The 21095-nt window shown below is 40.3% G+C and overlaps 1 protein-coding gene and 1 long non-coding RNA gene across 18 annotated transcripts in view; one reads left to right on the forward strand and one right to left on the reverse strand.

Annotated features, from left to right (window-relative positions):
- Positions 1-563: 563 nt before the first annotated feature.
- ARHGEF9 (Cdc42 guanine nucleotide exchange factor 9) overlaps positions 564-21095 on the reverse strand; it is a 179438-nt gene continuing 158906 nt past the window's right edge. For all 17 annotated transcript variants that reach the window (XM_032255777.1, XM_032255782.1, XM_032255780.1 and 14 more), the window contains 3 exons: positions 14939-15182; positions 9696-9764; positions 564-3821 (listed from right to left, as the gene is read on the reverse strand). In XM_032255777.1, coding sequence (XP_032111668.1) covers positions 3640-3821; positions 9696-9764; positions 14939-15182 — 495 coding nt within the window. In that variant the 3' untranslated portion in view covers positions 564-3639. The remainder of the gene's footprint in view (positions 3822-9695; positions 9765-14938; positions 15183-21095) is intronic.
- Positions 13611-14073, forward strand: LOC116535013. The gene is made up of 3 exons (XR_004261999.1): positions 13611-13696; positions 13860-13863; positions 13989-14073. It is a non-coding gene; the product is annotated as an uncharacterized LOC116535013 (long non-coding RNA).

Genomic DNA, 21095 nt, shown 5'->3' on the forward strand with positions numbered 1-21095 from the left:
CAGCAAGGAACATCTACATGCAGATGACACCATGATAGAAGAAACAGTAAGGTCACTCCACCTGCTCTGAGGAACAGATAAGGAATACAGCTACCTCTGAAAAGACAGGATCAAAGGCTTTAGGAAGGAAGTGGGAGTTGCAAATTCCTAAATGATATGGTCTCTGGATGGGTTCAAAAGGCAGCCTTTAAGCTTCCATGAGGGCTCAGGGCCAGTATTGCATTTGCTGCTATAGGGAAAAGGGGCAAGGTCAGAAATGGACCTTTAAGTCTGGGTAACATGAAGGATAGTCCCATTCATAACGACATTTGACTGCCCCTGGTTACAGGATCAAACATAGTCCTTGTGGTTCACTCTTCCAGAAAACTAATGGAAAGCCATGGGAAGCCCATAGGATGCCTAGGAATCCAACAGCAGGGTTGGCAGGTCAAGACAGGGTTGAGGTAAGCTGCCCCACACAAGGCAAATTCCCTTTATTTCACAATTGGCAAAACACACACACACACACACACACACACACACACACACACACAAAATGTAATGAGAGTTATGCCCAGAGGTGACTTTTTACTTCTTTTATTGAACTCCATAAATATTTTCATAAGGCTTTGTGTCATTACAACATTTTTTTTTGTTAAACATTTTTTTAACACACAACTTTGACACTTGTTTGACAGAGTCAAACAGTCAGATAAGAGAAACAAAAGAATAAACTGGCAAATGCAGAGCAGCAAGGGTAATCAAAGTCACTGTTGCCCATCCATCCACCCCAGCCCACCCCATCCCCAAAGCACTAAAAGATCACTATTTGGCTTCACACTAGAATTGTTAGAACTCTCTTGTTGCTGTTCTTACAGATCCATTAGAAATATACACATAGAGAGAGGGGAGAAAAAAAGAGAGAATAATTAGATGTCTGTCCTAGGACTCCCCACAGCAGGTCCCATAGAACGCATTAGCAAGGCTTCTTGGAGAGCAAATCCTAGTCTCGTTGAGCTGAGGAAAGGGGAGCTCAGGGCCATGCGGAAATGGGAGGATTACAGAATTCTTGGGGTTGCCATTGCTGTTGGGACACAACAGGTTCGGACACTGAACCCAGGTATTTAACTGAGCTCCCCTTGGGGCTGTTGGCCACTGGTCTGCTTTGATGCTATGGACTGAGGGAATACTCTAACCAATGGGGAGATGATTTCTTGTTGTTCACAAGTTACTGGCATCTCGTGAGCCCAGTAGGTTCAGTAGAGGAGAAATGAGGGTTGAGAGGTAACATCCCTGATCCTGGAGCCCTGGGTACAAGCCCCAAGGAGGGAGGAAATGAGAGGGCCTAGTCAAAAAATGTAGGCCCAGAGACTTGACCAAGCATCCCCTTCTGGTGTGCTGCCAACTCCCGGAGAAGCATGTCAAGGCCAAGCCTACTGAGGAGGAGTGCAAAGTAGAAAAAAGAGGTAAACTAAAGAGAGGCCTGCACAGCTACCAGAACACTCTGTTTGCCAGAGAGGACATTTTAGCTTGGGTGCTGGCCACCAGGTCCCTTGCTATGGAGGCTTATGTAGTTAGGTCATGTGCTGAACAGTGATGGCCAGTCCCGAGCCCTGGCCCTCTCCCCAGATCAGGCTCATCTTTGACTTATTATACAAGTCTGACTTGGTTGTGATAAGAGTAGAAGCTTAAACAGCTTATAATTGAATTCCCACAAAGAAAGGATTCCCAGGCTGGGCAATGCCTGGTCTGGATCAGGAGGCATAGAGCAGTAAACATACTAGCTATTGCTGAAGCCTCCACACAGTTATGGCTGCTGGTTGGTAAGCTGAGGTCCTTTCATGATGAAGTCTTCTCCCATGGGGTTTAGGACAGACTACCAATCTCCAGATTCCATGCTACAGTGGCTTGCTCTCCACAGAAGAGTTTATCTTTATTCCTTTATGCCCCATTCTTTTTACTGTTCAAGGTCTATCCATGAAAAGGGCCATGTGTGGAGGAAAAACAAGTACTGCTACATCCATAGGAAGCCTGCCTCACTGTGAAAAAAGTTAGATTTTCCCAAGCAGAAAACTGGCCAAAAGTGAGCCTGAGGGTTCACTTTTGAGTCCCTTCCTCAGACTGCTTATTCAGAGGGAAAATAGTCCCTGGGCCCTTACTCACTTGCCCAAATGTCCTGGGATGAGAGGGTAAGAGGATGTTGGAAACAGGGCCTTCTCTGAGTGCCAGAACAGCTTTAACTATATCAATACCAAAAATCCTCATGTGCTAGGATGGCAGGAGAAAGAAGAAAGAGAGAGGGAAAGAAGCCAGGTAAGATTGTCCATGCAATCTGTTAACAATGGGAGAAGTCACACAATTTTGGGGTGGTAGAAAATGCAGGTACAATACTGTGGATCAAGGCTATCTCTTTCCATGCCCATCCCTGTTCTTTCCTGTAAAAGGTTACTATCGGTCTTGGACCCTATCCAAGTCAATAATTTGAAGGTAGCTGATGATCTTGGTCAAGTGAGCTCTGTCGTAAAACTCCTCCATACTCCTATCAATGCTATCCAAACATCTGTAAATGGGAGCAGAAACAACTAGGACACTGAACTGATTGCTTTAGGGATCCCTGCCCTAAACCGATTTGGTACTGGGAGGCAGGTAAATCCCTCCCCTGGGAGGCAGAATCTCAACTTCTTTGCTTCCAGTTCAGATCTTTTCGGCTAAGGGAGAGACAGGCCTAGGAGGATACCTATAACAAAAGTGGCTTGGAAAAAGAGAATAACTGGCTCAAACTAACTCCTAGATGCAAAATTGCAATGACCCAGCAGTGCTGCAACATGAGAACCCCTAGCGATAGAAGAAACAGCCCAAATGCAAAATGTTTCCTAAACAGAAGTCCACTCCAGCATCATTATAGTCTGATACTCCCTTGCTTCTATTTGGGTGTTTGATCCCTCCATAGTACCTAAAACACAGTAAAAGCAATAGGAATACCGAGCAGTTATATCACAGGGCACAACAGAACATGTCCAGACTGGCATGACTGAGGACAGAGGATACTGGAAAAAGGTCATTTGGGGGGAACTGCAGGGCTGAAGGAGCTTCTGCAAATAATTGGCTGAGGGAGAGGAGAAAGGAGATCATCCCCTTCCTCAATGAAAAGTAAAAGAGGGGAAAAAAACCCCAAACCCCCCAACTCTACCACATCAAATAGAATTAAAAATTCATCAACATTAGTATCATCAGAAATGAGAAAAAAAAATACGAACACATCTGTGGTAATAATGACAAGTCAAGGAATCACAGGGGAGCAAAGAGATTATTTTAACAAGAAAATAAATGACTAGAAATGTCAATCTCTGAAAGCAAAGGGAAGAGGGACAGGGTAAAAACAAAAAACTTTTAAGACAGGATCACATGTTTGGAAGTCATTGATATGTCTTCCTACCAACCACAGATTTTACTTCCCCAAAACAACAGAAAATGCTTTTGTTCCTTCTCTCTCTCTCTCTGTGCGTGTCTGTGTGTGTCTGTGTGTGTGTGTATATTCAATCAAGGGTCTCTGTGTGTGTGTGTGTGTATAAATTTCAACAGTGCTTCTCCGAAAAAAGGTCCATCTATAAATATAATTTTATTTACTTTATTTTAAAATTATCTGCCTCCCTGTAGGTATCATTTTTTGAATGGGGTTAACCTGCTGAAGTTTTGCCAGAATGGTGACTGGCTGCGCTTGGGTTCGGTGAACTCAAAGACCTGCGACTGAGCGATGCCATCGGGGACCAGGTACTGGCCGTGGTTTAACGGGTCCTGTGGTGGTGGGTAGGAAGGAGGAACTGAGCGGGCAGAGTTGACACCTAGAGTAGATGGGAGATCAAAGGGAAAGGGTGTTAAGTTATGTAACAAAGTGCTTCTCAAATTACCCAGTGACCACTCTGGGCGGACAACTGAAGGCACTGGTTTAGATTGTGTTAACTGGAATTACAAATCATCTAAGGAGATAATTCCTCTTTCAAGCAGATTTTGGAATACCATAGCTATTACTGCAACCCCACACACTTCCACATCTAGTCAGGTATCAAAGAAATTTGGGGTGTTTCTATCATCTATTTTACAGATGAGAACACTGACATCTAAAAAGAAATGTCATACTCAAAGTCACATGGTAAGTTAGTGACAAAGCAAGGGTCAGAACCTACATTCTTTGACTTCTCAGTTCAGAGCTCTTTCCAAGAGACTAGAATCTCTTATGCAGGGCTTGGTCCTGCAAATAACCCAACAAACTCCATTTAACTCCAACGGTCTCGGTTTTCTCTTTCTGTAAGTCCCCCCTGGAAGTTTTAAAAGAGCCTGGTTAAGAACTATCGACTTCAGAATAGGTTTCTGGGAGAAATTTTCTAAAACCATAAGGTAGCGTTCTAAAAGCATAAGGTTAGTGTTCTGTCCTGGGTTGAGAGTGAACCTGCATTTAACAGGGAATTGAATCAGTAGGGGAAAGAGAAAGTAAACTTAATACCAGAAGGTATAATTTATGGGGAGCAAGAAAGACGGAATATATGCATGTCTTTCAAACAGAATAGCTTAAATGACACTAACATTAAAACCTTCTCAACATTTGTAGGTAGGTTTGCAACCATCAAAGCAAAACCCACATTAATGGAGGACTCCAGGAACCTGGAGGCCTAAAGTGAAAGTTTAATGCTGATCTACATTCAGAGCAGAATACAATGAGACATACAGCATATGATTCAGACATGCAAGGAAGGCTTCTCTCTGCTGCTCCCAAATACCTTCCTCATCTGCTACTCAGTGTCCGGAATTCCAGCATTACAGTTACTTTGTTTGCCTTTGCTTGATGACTAAATCCCATTACCCTGGAAGTAGTATCATTTAAGCCATCATCAGCCATTGGCACTTCAGTGAGAAAGATCAGATTCTAAGAGCTAGTTTTGCAAGGTGGTAAGTGTCAGAAGCTTGAGTATACTGAATGCCAACAGACAATACAGAGATATTAGGGAGTTTTGTGAGTACTAATTGGATATTTTTAAAAAAGCTTTTATTTGAAATTATTACAGGTTCACATGCAATTTTAAGAAATAATACAGATCCTGTGTACTCTTTACACAGTTTTCCCAATGGTAACATTTTGCAAAACTATAGTACAATATCACAACCAGGATATTGACATTATAACAGGATACAGTCAAGATATAGAGCATTTCCATCATCACAAGGATCACTGTTGTTACACTTTTATAACCACCATCTTTTCTGGGTACTTATCTAAAATAAAGGAAATGAGTACGTTGAAGTGATATTTGCAGTCCTATATTTATCACAGCACTATTCACAATAACCAAGATATGGAATCAACCAAAGTATCTGTCAGTGGATGAATGGATGAAGAGAACATGGTCCATATACATGGTGGAATATTATTCAGCCACAGAAAGAATGAATTCCTATCATTTTCTGCAACATGGATGAAACTGGAGCTCATAATGTTAAGTGAAATAAGCCAGGCACAGAAAGACAAATAACAAATGATCTCACTCACATGTAGGAGCTAAAAAAGTGGATTCCATGGAGGTAGGAAGTATAATGATGGTTATTAGAGGCTGGGAAAGATGGTGTTAGGGAAATGAAGAGAGGTTGATTAATGGATACAAAAACACAGTTTGATAGATGGAATAAGTTCTAGTGCTCAGTAGTACAGTAGGGTGACAGTAGTTAACAATAATTTATTGCATATTTCAAATAAATAGAAGATTTGAAATGTTCCCAACACAAAGAAATGATACATGTTTGAGGTGACAGATATCCTATCCTAATTACCCTGATTTGATCATTAAACATTGTATACATGTATGAAAATATCACATGTACTAAATAAATATGTACAATTATTACATATTAATAAAAAATAAAAAATCAACTGGGCATATTTGTATAGGTCTATTTCTGGGTTCTGTGGCATTGATCTAACATGTTCACCCTTCTGCCAAAATTACATTGTCTTGGTTGCTGTAACTATATAATGAGTGTTGAAACTGGGTAGATTGATTACTCATGTTTTATTCTTCTTTTTTGAGATCATTTTAGCTATTCTAGGGGGCTCATTTGATTTTATGCTGGCCCCAAAGCCTCTGAAGATGAAGTCTGTGCTCATAGCCATGGGGAGCTCTATACTGGCCAAATGAATTAGGATTATGGACCAGGAATTAGCATATAACTTTCACAAAGTTATATATCAATTCTTAAAACCAAGGCAGTGTGAAAGACAAAGGTCAAGTGAAAAGGCCTTTCTTGGAGCCAGATCTGGTATTCTATACTGTTATTTCAGCCAGGTTACCCCTCCCCCAGAGCAGTAGACTGAGTTGATAATATCCCAGTGTTATAGATGGGGTTGGGATGGGATCCTAGAGTAGTTACCCATCTGATGACATCTGCATTGGAGAGCTCTTAACAATGCCCCCACTTCGTGCGATGGGTCATTGAAAAGGTCAAGGAAGCCAGCTTTCATGATTAACTGAAAGAACCTCTTCTTGCTCTTCCCATGTACATATTGTAACTAATAAATTCCTACATTTGAGAACCACTTCCACATGTATAGCATCTCAAAATATATTAGTTACCACAGCCCTGGACTAGGAGAGTCTTGAAGACCAAAAATAAAAATAAGAGAGGAGATTTGTAGTAATCTTGGGAGGTTTGAAACTAAATGAGGGCAGGTGCAGTGGCTCATGCCTGTAATCCCAGAACTTTGGGAGGACGAGGTGGGCAGATCACCTGAGGTCAGGAGTTCGAGACTAGCCTAGCCAACAAGGTGAAACCCCGTCTCTACTAAAAATACAAAAATTAGTCAGGCGTGGTGGTAAGCACCTGTAATCCCAGATACTTGGGAGGCTGAGGCAGGAGAATCACTTGAACCCAGGAGGCGGAGGCTGTAGGCGAGATCACATCACTGCACTCCAGCCTGGGCGATAAGAGTGAAATGCCATCTCAAAAAAAAAAAGAAAAAGAAAAGAAAAAAAAAGAAAGAAACGAAATGATTTTCTTTGAAGACTTTAGAATTGCTGTCAAGGAAAGAAGCAAACTGCTCAACTAAACTAGTATTTAGACAAGAGAGGGCCTAAAAGGAATAGCCTGGAGATACATAGGGTGGGGAAGGACTGTGAGCAAAACACTTGGCATGAGTTAGCAGGGCTATCTTCTGGTTAATCAACTCCTGGTTGCTTTGTGGATATTCCTTTGTTTGAAGTGTTCTCAGTGAAAAGGCAAGTCAGTCTCAGATATGCTTGAGGAACCTGGGCTGGGATAATGGAGTACCATAAAGGTCAGCATGGTGGATGTGATGGTTAACAGTGTCAACTTGAATGGACTGAAGAATGCACAGTATTGTTGCTGCATGTATCTGTGAGGGTGTTGCCAAAGGAGATTAACACTTGAGTCAGTGGACTGGGAGAGGCAGACCCACCCTCAATCTGGTTGGGCATCATTTAATCAGCTGCCAGCATGGCCAGAATAAAAAGCAGACAGAAGAACGTGGAGATACTAGACTGGCTTAGCCTCCCAGGATATATCTTTCTCCCATGGTGGATGCTTCCTACCCTCAAACATCAGACTCCAAGTTCTTCAGCTTTGGGACTGGAACTGACTTCTTTGCTCCTCAGCTTGCAGATGGCCTATTGTGGGACCTTGCAATCATGAGTTAATACTCCTCTATGAACTCAGATAGATAGATAGATAGATAGATAGATAGATAGATAGATAGATAGACAGACAGACAGATATCCTTTTAGTTCTGTCCCTCTAGAGAACTCTGACTAATACAGTGAGGGAAGTAAAGGAAATCAGAGTGAGGAAGTTCAGGACCTGAGAGCATCCAGGAGACAATGACAAGCTGTTTGGACAGTATTCCTTTTCCACCTGAAAACTCCTCAGGTGGCTGGGGCTCTTTTCTACTCACATCTCTGTCTGAGGAATTGGAGCAAAATCTTATAGAGTTCTGTTAATACAGGTCAGATCCTTACTGACATTATCTCCAGATTGCTTTCTAATACCATCTGTCACATGTTATTATAGCAATCAAAAGGTTGGGAGTTAATTCGCAACCTTAAATTAACTCCCAACTTTTTGGTGGCTAATTAAGACTGGCCTTAATTCCCTATATAAGGGGAATCATATTCCCATGATGAGGAAAAGAGACAATAAAGGCATCCCAAGAGCTAGAATAAGCAGTTGAAGGGAGACATGTCTAGTCAGCAGAGATAGGTGCACTGCTTAACTGGAAATAAAATATTCACAGGCATTCAGCCTCAATTAAAAAGAGCTTTAGGCCAGGTGCAGGGGCTCACACCTGTAATCACAGCACTTTGGGAGGCCGAGGTGGGAGGATCATGAGGTCAGGAGTTCGAGACCAGCCTGGCCAACATAGTAAAACCCCTCCTCTACTAAAAGTACAAAAAAAAAATTAGCCGTAGTGGTGGCGGGCACCTGTAATCCCAGCTAATCTCTTGAATCTGGAAGGCAGAGGTTGCAGTAAGCTGAGATCACACCATTGCACTCCAGCAGTCCCTGTGACAGTGTGAGACTCTGTCTGAAAAAGGAAAAAAAAAAAAAAAAAAAAAAAAAAAAAAAAAAAAAAGGAACTTCACATGGCTACTGGAAATTTCAGGATATCTGAATCTGATCATTTTGGATAGTGACTCATTCAATACTACAAAGCCCATTGAGAAAACAGAAGGAAAAGCCTGGGGAAAGCAAGGTCTCATTAAGATTGGCTACCCCTGGGGACAGTAAAAACGGCTATCAGTAATAGAAGCAGCTGTCAGTAATTGAAGCAAGACAGAAAACTAAACTCTTCTTACCAAGCGTGGGGCATCATCAGGACCCTGAGATGGAGAGGAGAAAGCAGTGAACTCTGAGTAAAGCTGAAGTAAGCTCAGAGTTACTTCACTCAAAGACCCTCAGCAACCTCATCTAACAAATGGAGTTAGCAGTGACTGCCTTCTCAGGATTACCATAAAGATGAAATGAAAGAACTTACATAAAGTGACTAATAATGAATAGGTATTCTAATAAGCAGAAAGTAGTTCCTTCCCTTTGTTTGGCTGAGCATCATAGTTTTGTTCTGGTTCATGAGAAAAGAGAAACTAAAGCTTTACTTCAGATTTAAATTGATTTGCAACGTATTTTTTCTTAAGTACTTTGGCTTGTGGTTACCAGAAAGAGAGAATACCTGAATCTTTTGTCTTGGATCAGTTTGAGGTTCTTTATTGTGATTTGGGGCTCCTGATTTGGCACATGTCCTTAGACCAGTGACAGAAAGCTGAATAATCTCTTTATACTTATTGTGTGTGTGTGTGTGTGTGTGTGTGTGTGTGTGTATGTATACACACACATTATTGACCATCTGCCTCTAAATTATTAGTAAAGTTTCCCTGATTTTTAAATAAAAATAAACAGAGGTTTGATTTTTTGCTGTACTCAATGAGCTATCTTTGGACACTCTGGACACAAGTACCCTGTACGATTCACTTCTTAGCCTTAAGCATTGAAAACCATTTGCTATCTGTCATCAAGGATACCTAGGGACATGAATACTCCTCCACCACCCCCAAGTAAACCTCAGCACAGAAATGAGCCTACGAACATGTAAGCATGTAGCTTATGATTCCACAGTCTTTAACAGAGAGTCAGTGGGGCTGAGGAGGTAAAGACAGCTTTACCTTTTTGCTTAGGGACTTTTCTCACAGTCATTGCAGCCTGCCTCTTCTGATTTTCAGAAATTTCAAAGCCTAAAAAAGAAAAATATATGGTTTTTAAAATGAGAAACACATACTCTTCTTGAGTGTATAAATAAGTAAAACTTTTCTGTAAGCAAGATTTGGTAAGACATATCAAAAAATCTTGAAATACCCCCCCACCCCCCAAAAAAAGAAAAAGAAATGGCATTCCCTTTAACCTAGTAATTCCTTTCTAGGAATTTAAGGAAATCTGTTACAAACTTGAACAAAAACTTAGCTACAAAATTGCACATCACAAAATAGAGAGCCAAAAAAAGAATTGTGAACATGGGCTAAGGGCCTGTTAAGTGGAGAATGGTTAAAGAAAGCATGGCATAGTCAAAGAAATATTGTGTAACCAAAAGCAAAATTATAAAGAAAAGGACATAATGAGCCAAAAGATATAGTTCAAACAGAAGATGTATATATAAATAATAAAAGTTTCAAAAGGAGGAAAAAAAAATCAAACGGAAGATAGTAATAAAGAAGTAACAAAAAACTTGGCTAAGGGAAAAAATATATATACTTACTGTGGAAAGAACAAAAGGTCTTGCTAAGCCCAAGGCAGGATGAGCATGCATAGATGCACACCTAGGTATTGACTAGTGGAATTCCCAAACTTCAGGATAAAAAAAAATCTGACAAGCTTCACAACAGAAAGGATAGCTTACTTAATGAAAAAGAGACATCATAATATTACTTAGTATTACTAGAATCCTCATCTGAAACATTGGAAGTAATAGCTTTTATTTTATTTTATTTTATTTTTTTGCTCTGTCACCCAGGCAGGAGTGCAGTGGCATGATGATAACTCACTGCAGCCTTGACAGCCCAGCCTTAAGCAATCCTCTGACCTTAGCCTCCTGAGTATCTGGGACCACAGGCTCGTGCCACCACGTGGACCTGGCTAATCATTTTAAAAATTCCTTATTTTTTGTAGACATGGGGTCTCCCTGTGTTTACCAGGCTGTCTTGAACTCCTGGGCCCAAGTGATCCTCCCACCTCAGCCTCCTAAAGTGCTAGGATTATAGGCACGAGCCACTGCACCCAATGTAATAGTCTTCTGAATAAACCCTGGATCAAAAGGAAACCATTCCTGAAGTTATAAAATGTCTAAAAATGACTAAAAAGGAAATTTTATTTTATTTATTTTTTTAATTGTACTTTACGTTCTAGGGTACATGTGCAGATCATGCAGGTTGCATTGGTACACACATGGCAATGTGGTTTGCTGCCTCCATCCCTCTGTCACTTATATCTGGCATTTCTCCTTATGTTATGCCTCCCCGACCTCCCCATCGCTCCCACTGTCCCTCCCTTGCCCCCACCAACAGACCCCAGTGTGTGATGCTCCCCTCCCTGTGTCCGTGTGTTCTCACTGTTCAACACCTGCCTATGAGTGAGAACATGTGGTGCTTGATTTTCCGTTCTTGTGTCAGCTTGCTGAGAATGGTGGTTTCCAGATTCATCCATGTCCCTACAAAAGACACGAACTCATCGTTTTTTTATAGCTACATAGTATTCCATGGTGTATATGTGCCACATTTTCCTTGTCCAGCCTATCATTGATGGGCATTTAGGTTGGTTCCAGGTCTTTGCTATTGTAAACAGTGCTGCTATGAACATACCTGTGCATGTGTCTTTATAATAGAATAATTTATAATTAACAGAGATATAGACCAATGGAACAGAACAGAGGCCTTGGAGGCAACACCACACATCTACAACCATCTGATCTTTGACAAACCAGACAAAAATAAGCAATGAGGAAAGGATTCCCTGTTTAATAAATGGTGTTGGGAAAACTGGCTAGCAGTGTGCAGAAAGCAGAAACTGGACCTCTTCCTCACACCTTATACTAAAATTAACTCCAGAAACATAAGATCTAACACCATAAAAATCCTAGAAGAAAATCTAGGCAAAACCATTCGGGACATAGGCATAGGCAAGGGCTTCATGACTAAAACACCAAAAGCATTGGCAACAAAAGCCAAAATAGACAAATGGGACCTAATTAAACTCCAGAGCTTATGTACAGCAAAAGAAACAATCATTAGAGTGAACCGGCAACCAATAGAATGAGAAAAAATTTTTGCAATCTACCCATCTGACAAAGGGCTGATATCCAGAATCTACAAAGAACTAAAACAGATTTACAAGAAAAAAACAAAAAACCCATCCAAAAGTGGGCAAAGGATATGAACAGACACTTTTCAAAAGAAGACATATGAAAAAATGCCCGTCATCACTGATGATTAGAGAAATGCAAATCAAAATCCCATCGAGATACCACCTCATGCCAGTTAGAATGGGGATCATTTAAAAAATCAGGAAATACTATATTAAAAACTATGGGATACAGTTGAGACTTTATTCAGAAGAAAACATACGCTAAAATGATTTTATAATTTTGTAAAACTCAAAATAAACAAAGTATTCAACCAATGAAACAGGGAAAGAATCTAAAATATTTTTTAAAACCTTAAAGAAAGTAGAAAAAATAAAACCCTAGAAGAAAATCTAGGCAAAACCATTCAGGACATAGGCGTAGACAAGGACTTCATGACCAAAATACCAAAAGCATTGACAACAAAAGCCAAAATAGACAAATGGGACCTAATCAAACTCCACAGCTTCTGCACGCCAAAAGAAACAGTCATTAGAGTGAATCGGCAACCAACAGAATGGGAAAAAAATTTTGCAGTTTACCCATCTGACAAAGGGTTGATATCCAGAATTTACAAAGAACTAAAACAGATTTACAAGAAAAAAACAAACACGCCCATTCAAAAGTGGGCAAAGGATATGAACAGATACTCTACAAAAGAAGACATACATGAGGCCAACAAACATATGAAAAAATGCTCATCATCACTGGTCATCAGAGAAATGCAAATCAAAACTACATTGAGATACCATCTCACGCCAGTTAGAATGGCGATCATTAAAAAATCTGGAGACAACAGATGCTGGAGAGGATGTGGAGAAATAGGAACACTTTTGCACTGTTGGTGGGAGTGTAAATTTTATTTCAACCATTGTGGAAGACAGTGTGGCGATTCCTCAAGGACCTAGAAATAGAAATTCCATTTGACCCAGCAATCCCATTACTGGGTATATATCCCAAGGATTACAAATCGTTCTACTATAAGGACACGTGCACATGAATGTTCACTGCAGCACTGTTTATAATAGCAAAGACCTGGAACCAACCCAAATGCCCATCGACGATAGACTGGACAGGGAAAATGTGGCACATATACACCATGGAATATTATGCAGCCATCAAAAACGATGAGTTTGTGTCCTTTGTGGGAACATGGGTGAACCTGGAAACCATCATTCTCAGCAAACTGACACAAGAGCAGAAGATCAAACACTGCATGTTCTCACTCATAGGCGGGTGTTGAACAATGAGAACACATGGACACAGGGAGGGGAGCACTACACACTGGGGTCTATTGGAGGGAAATAGGGGAGGGTCAGTGGGGGTGGGGAGTTGGGGAGAGATAGCATGGGGAGAAATGCCAGATATGGGTGATGGGGAGGAAGGCAGCAAATCACACTGCCATGTGTGTACCTATGCAACAATCTTGCATGTTCTTCACATGTACCCCAAAACCTAAAATGCAATTAAATAAAAAAGAGGTAGTAAGGGGACAGAAAAAAAATAAGATTCTGTCACCTTGGCTTTTCTAACTAGACACATTAAATAAAGGCTGGAAATATATATCAAAATGTTTATGAAAGTCATTACTGAGTATGTTCATGTGTGATTTTTACTTTTTTCTTGTATTTTTCTGTTTTTTTTCCCCAAATTTCCTACAATAGAAGTGATTTGTTGTTATTATCAAACAAAAAAAATCCCTCAATGTTTTCAAAGATGAACATATGCCTGTTCAGAAAATAATTTCTAGAAGCTTTTCTATTAGAAGCAGATAAAGTCACAGGGTTATTAGGGCACTGTGTGGGAGGAGACATAGTGTTAGAGCCAACGGGAATGGCAGGGGCTGTCTAATTTATTCAGGGTCTGAACACTAAGACCATTCTTTTAATACCTCTAACAGCCTAGGCAGGGTCAGTGGCTGCTGCTGCTTGCCTTTGAGAGAGGTAGCCAGCAACATTTATAAACCACTCCACATTATGCCCCAGTGCAGTGTCCATATGCTAAAAGCAATCTGATTCCAATGAGACTCAAAGTGAGTTATTAATGTACACTCTACCCAAGTTCTGAGGAGAAGACTGGAATTAGACTTGTCTTTCTGACCATCCTTCCTTACCTCTGGAAAATTTCAATCCCCAACATGGAAGGATAAGAGAACCCTTTCACATCAGGATTCAATGAGTAGGCTCATTTTTCTAGAGAAAATTTCTGCCAACTTGAGCATACAGGCGTTTTAAAGTGCAATTTCACTCCCATAAGCAATGGGGCAAATACAGAAACTGTATGTCTTCTCTGGGAGTTAACAAGCCTGGTTGCTTGGTATTTTTTATGACAGAAAGGCAGGACCATGAGCAAGAGACCAAATAGTACTTTGTAAGCCAGAAAGTTATAACCAACGGTGTCTAAATCCCACAATTGGGAAGCAGCATGCAAAATAAATCTACTATTTATATCCCCTCTGGAAAAGAGAAACAATCTATTGTAAGGCAAAAAGTATGTTTAGGTGTAATTTGAAATCATGCAAATGGTCATGGTTTTAGGTCCTGCTACATTTTCTATAATTTACATCCACACAGATAGTGTGACATGTATGTGTATATTATTTTAATCTACAATCTAGGGGAATTTAGTTAACATCTGCAGTATCCTAATCAAAAGTACAAACTATATACCTAATGACAGAGGGTTGAGGCTTTATGAAGATTACAGAATAGGTTGTATAACTGATTTTTGTTTATTTGCTAATAAGTATTTGTATATTTGGGAGAATCAAGCCTGAGGCTGGCTTTCAGTGTGATATTCTTAGCTGGTAGGGGAGGACAACCTATAGTTTCCACCTACCACTGACTAATAGAAGCTGTTGGTACTTACCAAAAACAACCTAATAATAAGGAACCACCAAAGTAACTTAAGTCAGTTTGCAACAGAAATCTTCCCTCTGACTCCAGGAAAATGGAAACCAATTCAAACCTCCTATGCTCTTCATAGCCATATTCTTCTTTCTACTCTCAGGTCACTTACCGATTTTTTCATCTTCCTGTACCATTTTCCTCTCTTCTCTGAAAGCCCTGAGCCAGCGTATTTTTTCCTCCAGCTTCTTGGCAAAGAACAGATGTATCTCCTCAGTCTCCTTGTTGTGAAGCTTGAAGGCATTCTTCATGCTGACATTAAAGTCATCATCTCTGCCATCCTCAATGTCAACCACCTCATATTTATCCATGTCAATGCGGCCTTTGTAGTACAGGATATCTCTCCGGATTAGGTCCTAGATGGGAAGGAAGAGGTTTCTTAAGATATGTGCAGGGTGGGTTCTAGAAGAATTGGCATATGGGCACAGGAAAATGCTAACACTGTTACTGTTTTGAAGTACCAGTGGGGGTTGGTTTCTTACAAATTCGGCCAGATTATATTAGCAGTCTGACATTGGCAGGTTGGTTAAACAAATGCCCCAAGAAAAAGCCTCGGTTTCACCTCCAAAGATCATTTAAGATGCCAGAATCAATCCATGGACGTGTGTGCAAGACTGCTGATGGGAGGTAGGAAACAGTAAGCCACACAAACATGGCTAGCAAGGGCTTCTCCTTTTCTAAAATGTCAGCAAGCCTGGCAGAGGTATGAAATGAGCTGGCTGGTTGCCTGGGATGTGTTCAAATATCCATGCAGGCCAGTGAGACCTGAACATCAGAGGGGGATTGAGTGGTAAGAGCAGCCAGGAGACTACAGACTGCTGGCAAAGAAGGATTACCTAGCGAGGGTCTAACACTTAGGACTCTCGGGATTTTTAGAAAAGGCCCAGTCTAGCAGAAGAAATGGAGGTAAAACTAGATAAAGAAGAAGTTCACATATCAACACAGATGAATGTCACAAATCTTATGGTGTGAGAAAAACAAGTTGTGTATGGATACAAACAGTATGCTGCCTATTTGTTATTGTTTTCTTGCTCTCATATATACAAAATTGGATTAATCCTAACTCTAGTCCATGAGACAATCATCATTAATCCATGCATGGCATTTTTATTTCTCTATTTATTCATTTACTTACTTATTTTAATAATATAAAGTACTGGTAAATCTGCCACCAATCCCAAAGTTATGACCTCAAGGCATCCTCCATCCTAAGTACTATGCTCATAATTTCCATGGTTTCCCTTCTATATAGTTTTATCTCATCTGTATCTATTCCCTTACAAAACAATTCCACATAAGGTTTAAAGATACTTATGCATGTAGAAAATTATAAAGAAACATGTGACAATGATATATGCCAAATTCCAGACAGTACAGGGCAGAAAATGCAGAGGGGAAAGAAACGAACAGGAAGAAAAAGCAGAAGAGAGGGTGGGAAGGAGAACTATTTGTAATGAATTATTTCTTAAGTTGGATAGCAAGCACATGGGTGTTCATTATATTATTTTTACATATTTCTGGATGTCAAATATTTCATAAGTTAAAAAAGAAAACAGAGGGATGGATGAAATGACATACAGGCCTATGGAATGTCAGATCTTATAAATCTCTTGAAGTGGCCTTTCAGCTCCTCCTCCTCTTGGCACTACCATCAGCCTCTCTGAGAACACATCCACTGCTGGCGCATGTAGCACGGCTGAGTCAGGCTGAGGAACGCCCATATAAGCCCTGCCCTGACAGATGTTTTCAGGCTAACTTTCCCTCCTCTCTGCTTTATTTGCTCTTTCAGTCAGCTGGACAGAGTCAGAAATGCTCATTAATTTTTTATTAGCATTATACAGTTCAATTAAAACATTCTCATTCTACTGAATTGCCTAACATGACAACTTCTCAGCTGTGGGCTCCATACGAAGAATATTTTTTTGAACACCCACATTCCCAATCCTAAATCTTCATACTATGCAGTATACTGAGATTTTCAGATGGGCTGAGAAAGGCTACCTTGCAGGGTTCCCAGCATAGCTCTGTTAACCTCAAAGACCCAGGCAGGAAAATACAGATGTCGTTGAATTGCTTTTCAAAAAATAACAATCATGTTGCTTTTTTCCCTCCAATAATGATTGTTTATGTAAATAAGCAAAGAATATAGATGGATTCTGATCTATTGGGTGTCCCCGGGATCAAGTTCACAGAAGAGGAAGAGTCCAGCTGTACTAAGTACAAAAGCAGGACAAGCTAGGGAGAATGTATGAATGTAATTTATCTTGATCTCAGAAAGGTTTGAATTCTGCCTTACCGTACATAATACAATACACACAAACCTGGAAAGCCAGATCTAAACCACATATTCTCACTGGACCACATTGCCTAAAACAGGCAGCCTTAACTTCCTTGTTGCTAACTTTAGTCTGCAGCTTCCTTCCGCTCCGCCCCCATTCTGAGTTGGTGTGTCATAGTCATTGAGAGCTTTTAACACCTTTGCTAGTTCCCAAAAATAGAAAGAATATGCATGATCTTGAAACTACATTAAAAGCATCAATTAAACCTCCTATTGTTTCTTTAGGTATTTAAGGATGACAAGGAGCTAGAGAGAATTTCTGCTCCTGTAGTCGGGAAACAGGGCTAGAGTGATGTGTTACTAAAATTATTCCTTTGCCTGTTCTCTCTGGTCCTCCAGAGGGTTGAAAGTGAGTTTTCAGGCACTAGATTTGTCATAAGCCAAATGCAGAGATGTGATAAGGATAATTAAGAATGACCTACTAGTTAAGGAAGTCCAATCACAAAGATGTAACTAAGCCCATAAGCAGCATGGAACAAAAGAAAGAGCATGATGTAGTCTGAAGCCCTGAGTTTGATGCCTTGCTGCTTAACCTACAGCTGTATGATTATGGGCAAGCCAGTTAACCTCTCTGGGCCCCAATTTTCTGAACTAAGAAATGAAGACAGTTATCCTTATTCTGTAAAATAGTTATAAAGCTCTAATGTAAACATGTCATTTTTAGGACATGAGGCCAGACTTGTCCATCAAATACAGCCCTGAACTTTCTTGCTCCTGGGCCAGTGTTTCATAATCCTTTAAAATCTCTTCTGATAAACGTAAAAGAAAAACAATCTCACTACCTCTGTTAGCTCATTTAAACTTTCCAAATAATTCAAATATTGTGAGTAAAAATAAGTCAAAGCAAGAGTAACTCTGAATATGTTTTCAATTTACATAGCTACTCCACTGTCCCTGGAAATTCTATGTGCCCTTTCAGGACAGAGTGGTATTTGCCAGCCACTCACTAAAATAACAGATATATACTTGGTTTCACACTAATATCTGCTCTCTGGCCCAACCATGCCTCCTATTCCAATCCTAGCTTTCATGGTCAAATTCACACATTCTTCTTCCTCAAAGAAACTTTCCATGACTGCAGCTGCTAGCTCAAGCTGATGTGGCTCCCCTTCTCGAACTTCTAACACCAGTTGTGAAGATCCTGACATACTACACACTTGACACTTAGCTACCATGAGGCTCACAGCTTTTAGTTTTGCCTGCCCATTTAGGCTGTGGGTAGCACTCTATCTTCTTTGGTCTTGCTTCACTGAGAGGTTTTCCAGAGAAGAGCAGCTGACAAAGCCCTCCCAAACTCTGGTTGCCTGTGGTCCTATTGGAACCAGGCTGCCCATATGCCACTTGTTAATGGTAGTCTCAGTGCCTTCACAGGGACATGGTGAGCAAGTGCTCAAAACAGATGCTATTCGGATCATCATGACATTCCTGCCTAATGAAGTTTATCATTTCCAATAAAATGCCAGCCTTCCTCCTTTTCCTTTGTGCTCATCTGAATCAGGAGACAATAAGGGAGGTAGCTCCTCCCCAGGAAGATCCTGGCAGTCTGCAGATAGACACTCAGGCCGTGGCCCTAGTCTGTGGCTCCAGTAAGGAGTCTACTCTGTCCCTGATGTTACATAATTGAATAGCTGGGAACTATTTCAATTTGGCCTCATTGGGTATGCCTGGGGTTTAGCAGGACACTGCAGGATATTTTGTACAAATGACAGATGCCACAATCTGGGGAATTTAACTGTTTAGGATTGTAGCCTGCTTCACTTGTTTGTCAGTAAGGTCCTCCCTGCCCCTTTAGAGTTACTCTTCCCTAGCATTTTCTCTCCAGATCCTGGGGAAGGATGGGGCTTGGGCTGAGTTTATTTTGCTCACTACTATATTCCAGCATTCTAGAATGCATGCTTAATAATTACAATAAAATAATAACAACAATAATAATAGCAACAGTGGCCCCTTAAATAGCATATATTATATGGCAGGTACTGTCCTAAATGCTTTGCATTTATTAACTTAAATAATTCTCCAATGTAGGTACTGTTATAACCCCATTTGAGGAGGAACTATAGACAGAGAGCAGCTGAGAAGCTTTCCCAGTAATAAAATGCTTATACAGTGTATAAGCTGGTGGGAATGTAAATTAGTGCAGCCATGGTAGAAAGCAGTTTGGATATTTCTCAAAGAACTTAAAAAAGAACTATCATTTGATCCAGCAATCGCATTACTGGGTATATATCCAAAGGAATACATAACTGTTCTACCACAAAGACACATGGATGTGTATATTCATTGCAGCACTTTTCATAATAGCAAATACATGGAGTCAGCCTAGATGATGATGAATGATAGACTGGAGAAAGAAAATGTGGTACATATACACCATGGAGTAACACAAAGCTATGAAAATAAATCATGCCTTTTGCAGCAACATAGATGGAACTGGAGGCCATTATTCTAAGCTAATTAACAGAGGAACAGAAAACCAAATACCACATGTTCTTACTTATAAGAGGGAGCTAAATATTGAGTATGCAGGAACACAAAGAAGGAAACAACAGACACTGGGGCTTGCTTGAGGCTGGAAGGTGGGAGGAGGATGGGAATAAAATAACTACCTATTTGTACTATGCACATTACCTGCATGATGAAATCATTTGTGTACCAAAACCCAGAAACATGCAATTTACCCATGTAACAAATTTGTATATGTACCCCCTAAAGATGAAATAAAATTGGAAGAAAAAAAAAAAGAAATTTTCCCGGGAATAAAGGCTACTAAATGGTAGAGCGGGCTTTGGGTTCAGGTTGTCCAGCTCCAAAATCTCTGCTTTGGTTTAACCAGTGTGCTATATTGCCTCCAAATAAAAAAAGTACTGAATGAATTATTAGGAACACTGCATATATAGTAATAGTATTAATAACTAACATTTACTAACTACTTACTATATGCCAGGCACTATACCTGCATTGTCTCATTTAACCCTCACAACCTCCCTTCCTTGTAGATACATTGCCATTCCCATTTTGTAAACAAGGGCATAATTATAAGCACAGAAAGTTTGGTCAAGGCCATATAGCTCTTGGGAGAAATGAAATTGCCCTCTAGTCTGGCCCTAGCACCCATGTTCCTAACCCTATACTCCACTGCTCCCTAGTACCTCAGGTGGTTCTCTCCCTAAGCCTCCTAAGATGACTTCTATTATCAGCTTGATTTGACATTGAGGAACATAAGGATAAAGTTAAAGAACTAGCCCAAGGGTAGACAAGTTAGTAAGAGACAGAGCAGAGACAAGTACCCAGGAGTTCTGGTTTCAAATCCCCTTCTTTCTGGTCCAGTCCCATCTGTGTTGCTATTATTGTATTTATAAGTTGTCCTAATTCGCTTATCCTCCAATCTGCCCCTTCAGTTCAAGAAGAAATTGTCGAAATGTAGAACATTCCCTGAATAGAAGTCTTCTGCCCAACATCATTACATGCTGTTTAGTTCTGATCGCCTTGAACACAGTGAAAGCCACAGGAATAAAGAACAGTTATGACACAAGTTATGACAACAGAACATATCCAGACTGGCACAAGGACAGAGGGTGCAGGAAAAGGGGATCTACTCCTTTCCACAGTAAATAGTCAAAGAGAAAAAAATCCCCCAAAAGTATCAAAATAATTTCCCAAATGATTATATCAGGAAGAAAATAATAAAACACTTGCAAAACTAAAATAACAAGGCAATAAAATACAGAGGAGCAGAGGCAGACTATAAATAAGATGAAAGAGAAGAGAGCCTTATATGCATTTTTTTGAAAGAAAAGTTACAAGAGTAGTGACAGCAAAAATTAAAGAAGGGGTCACATAATTAGAAGCCACTGGTGACTTTCCCACATACTATAATTGCCATTTTAAAGGTACCTTCACATACACACACATGTGCTCTCTTGCTCTCCCT

This window comes from Sapajus apella, unplaced genomic scaffold, assembly GCF_009761245.1.
Source record: "Sapajus apella isolate SASKATOON/1434 unplaced genomic scaffold, GSC_monkey_1.0 scaffold91, whole genome shotgun sequence".
NCBI lineage: Eukaryota > Metazoa > Chordata > Mammalia > Primates > Cebidae > Sapajus > Sapajus apella.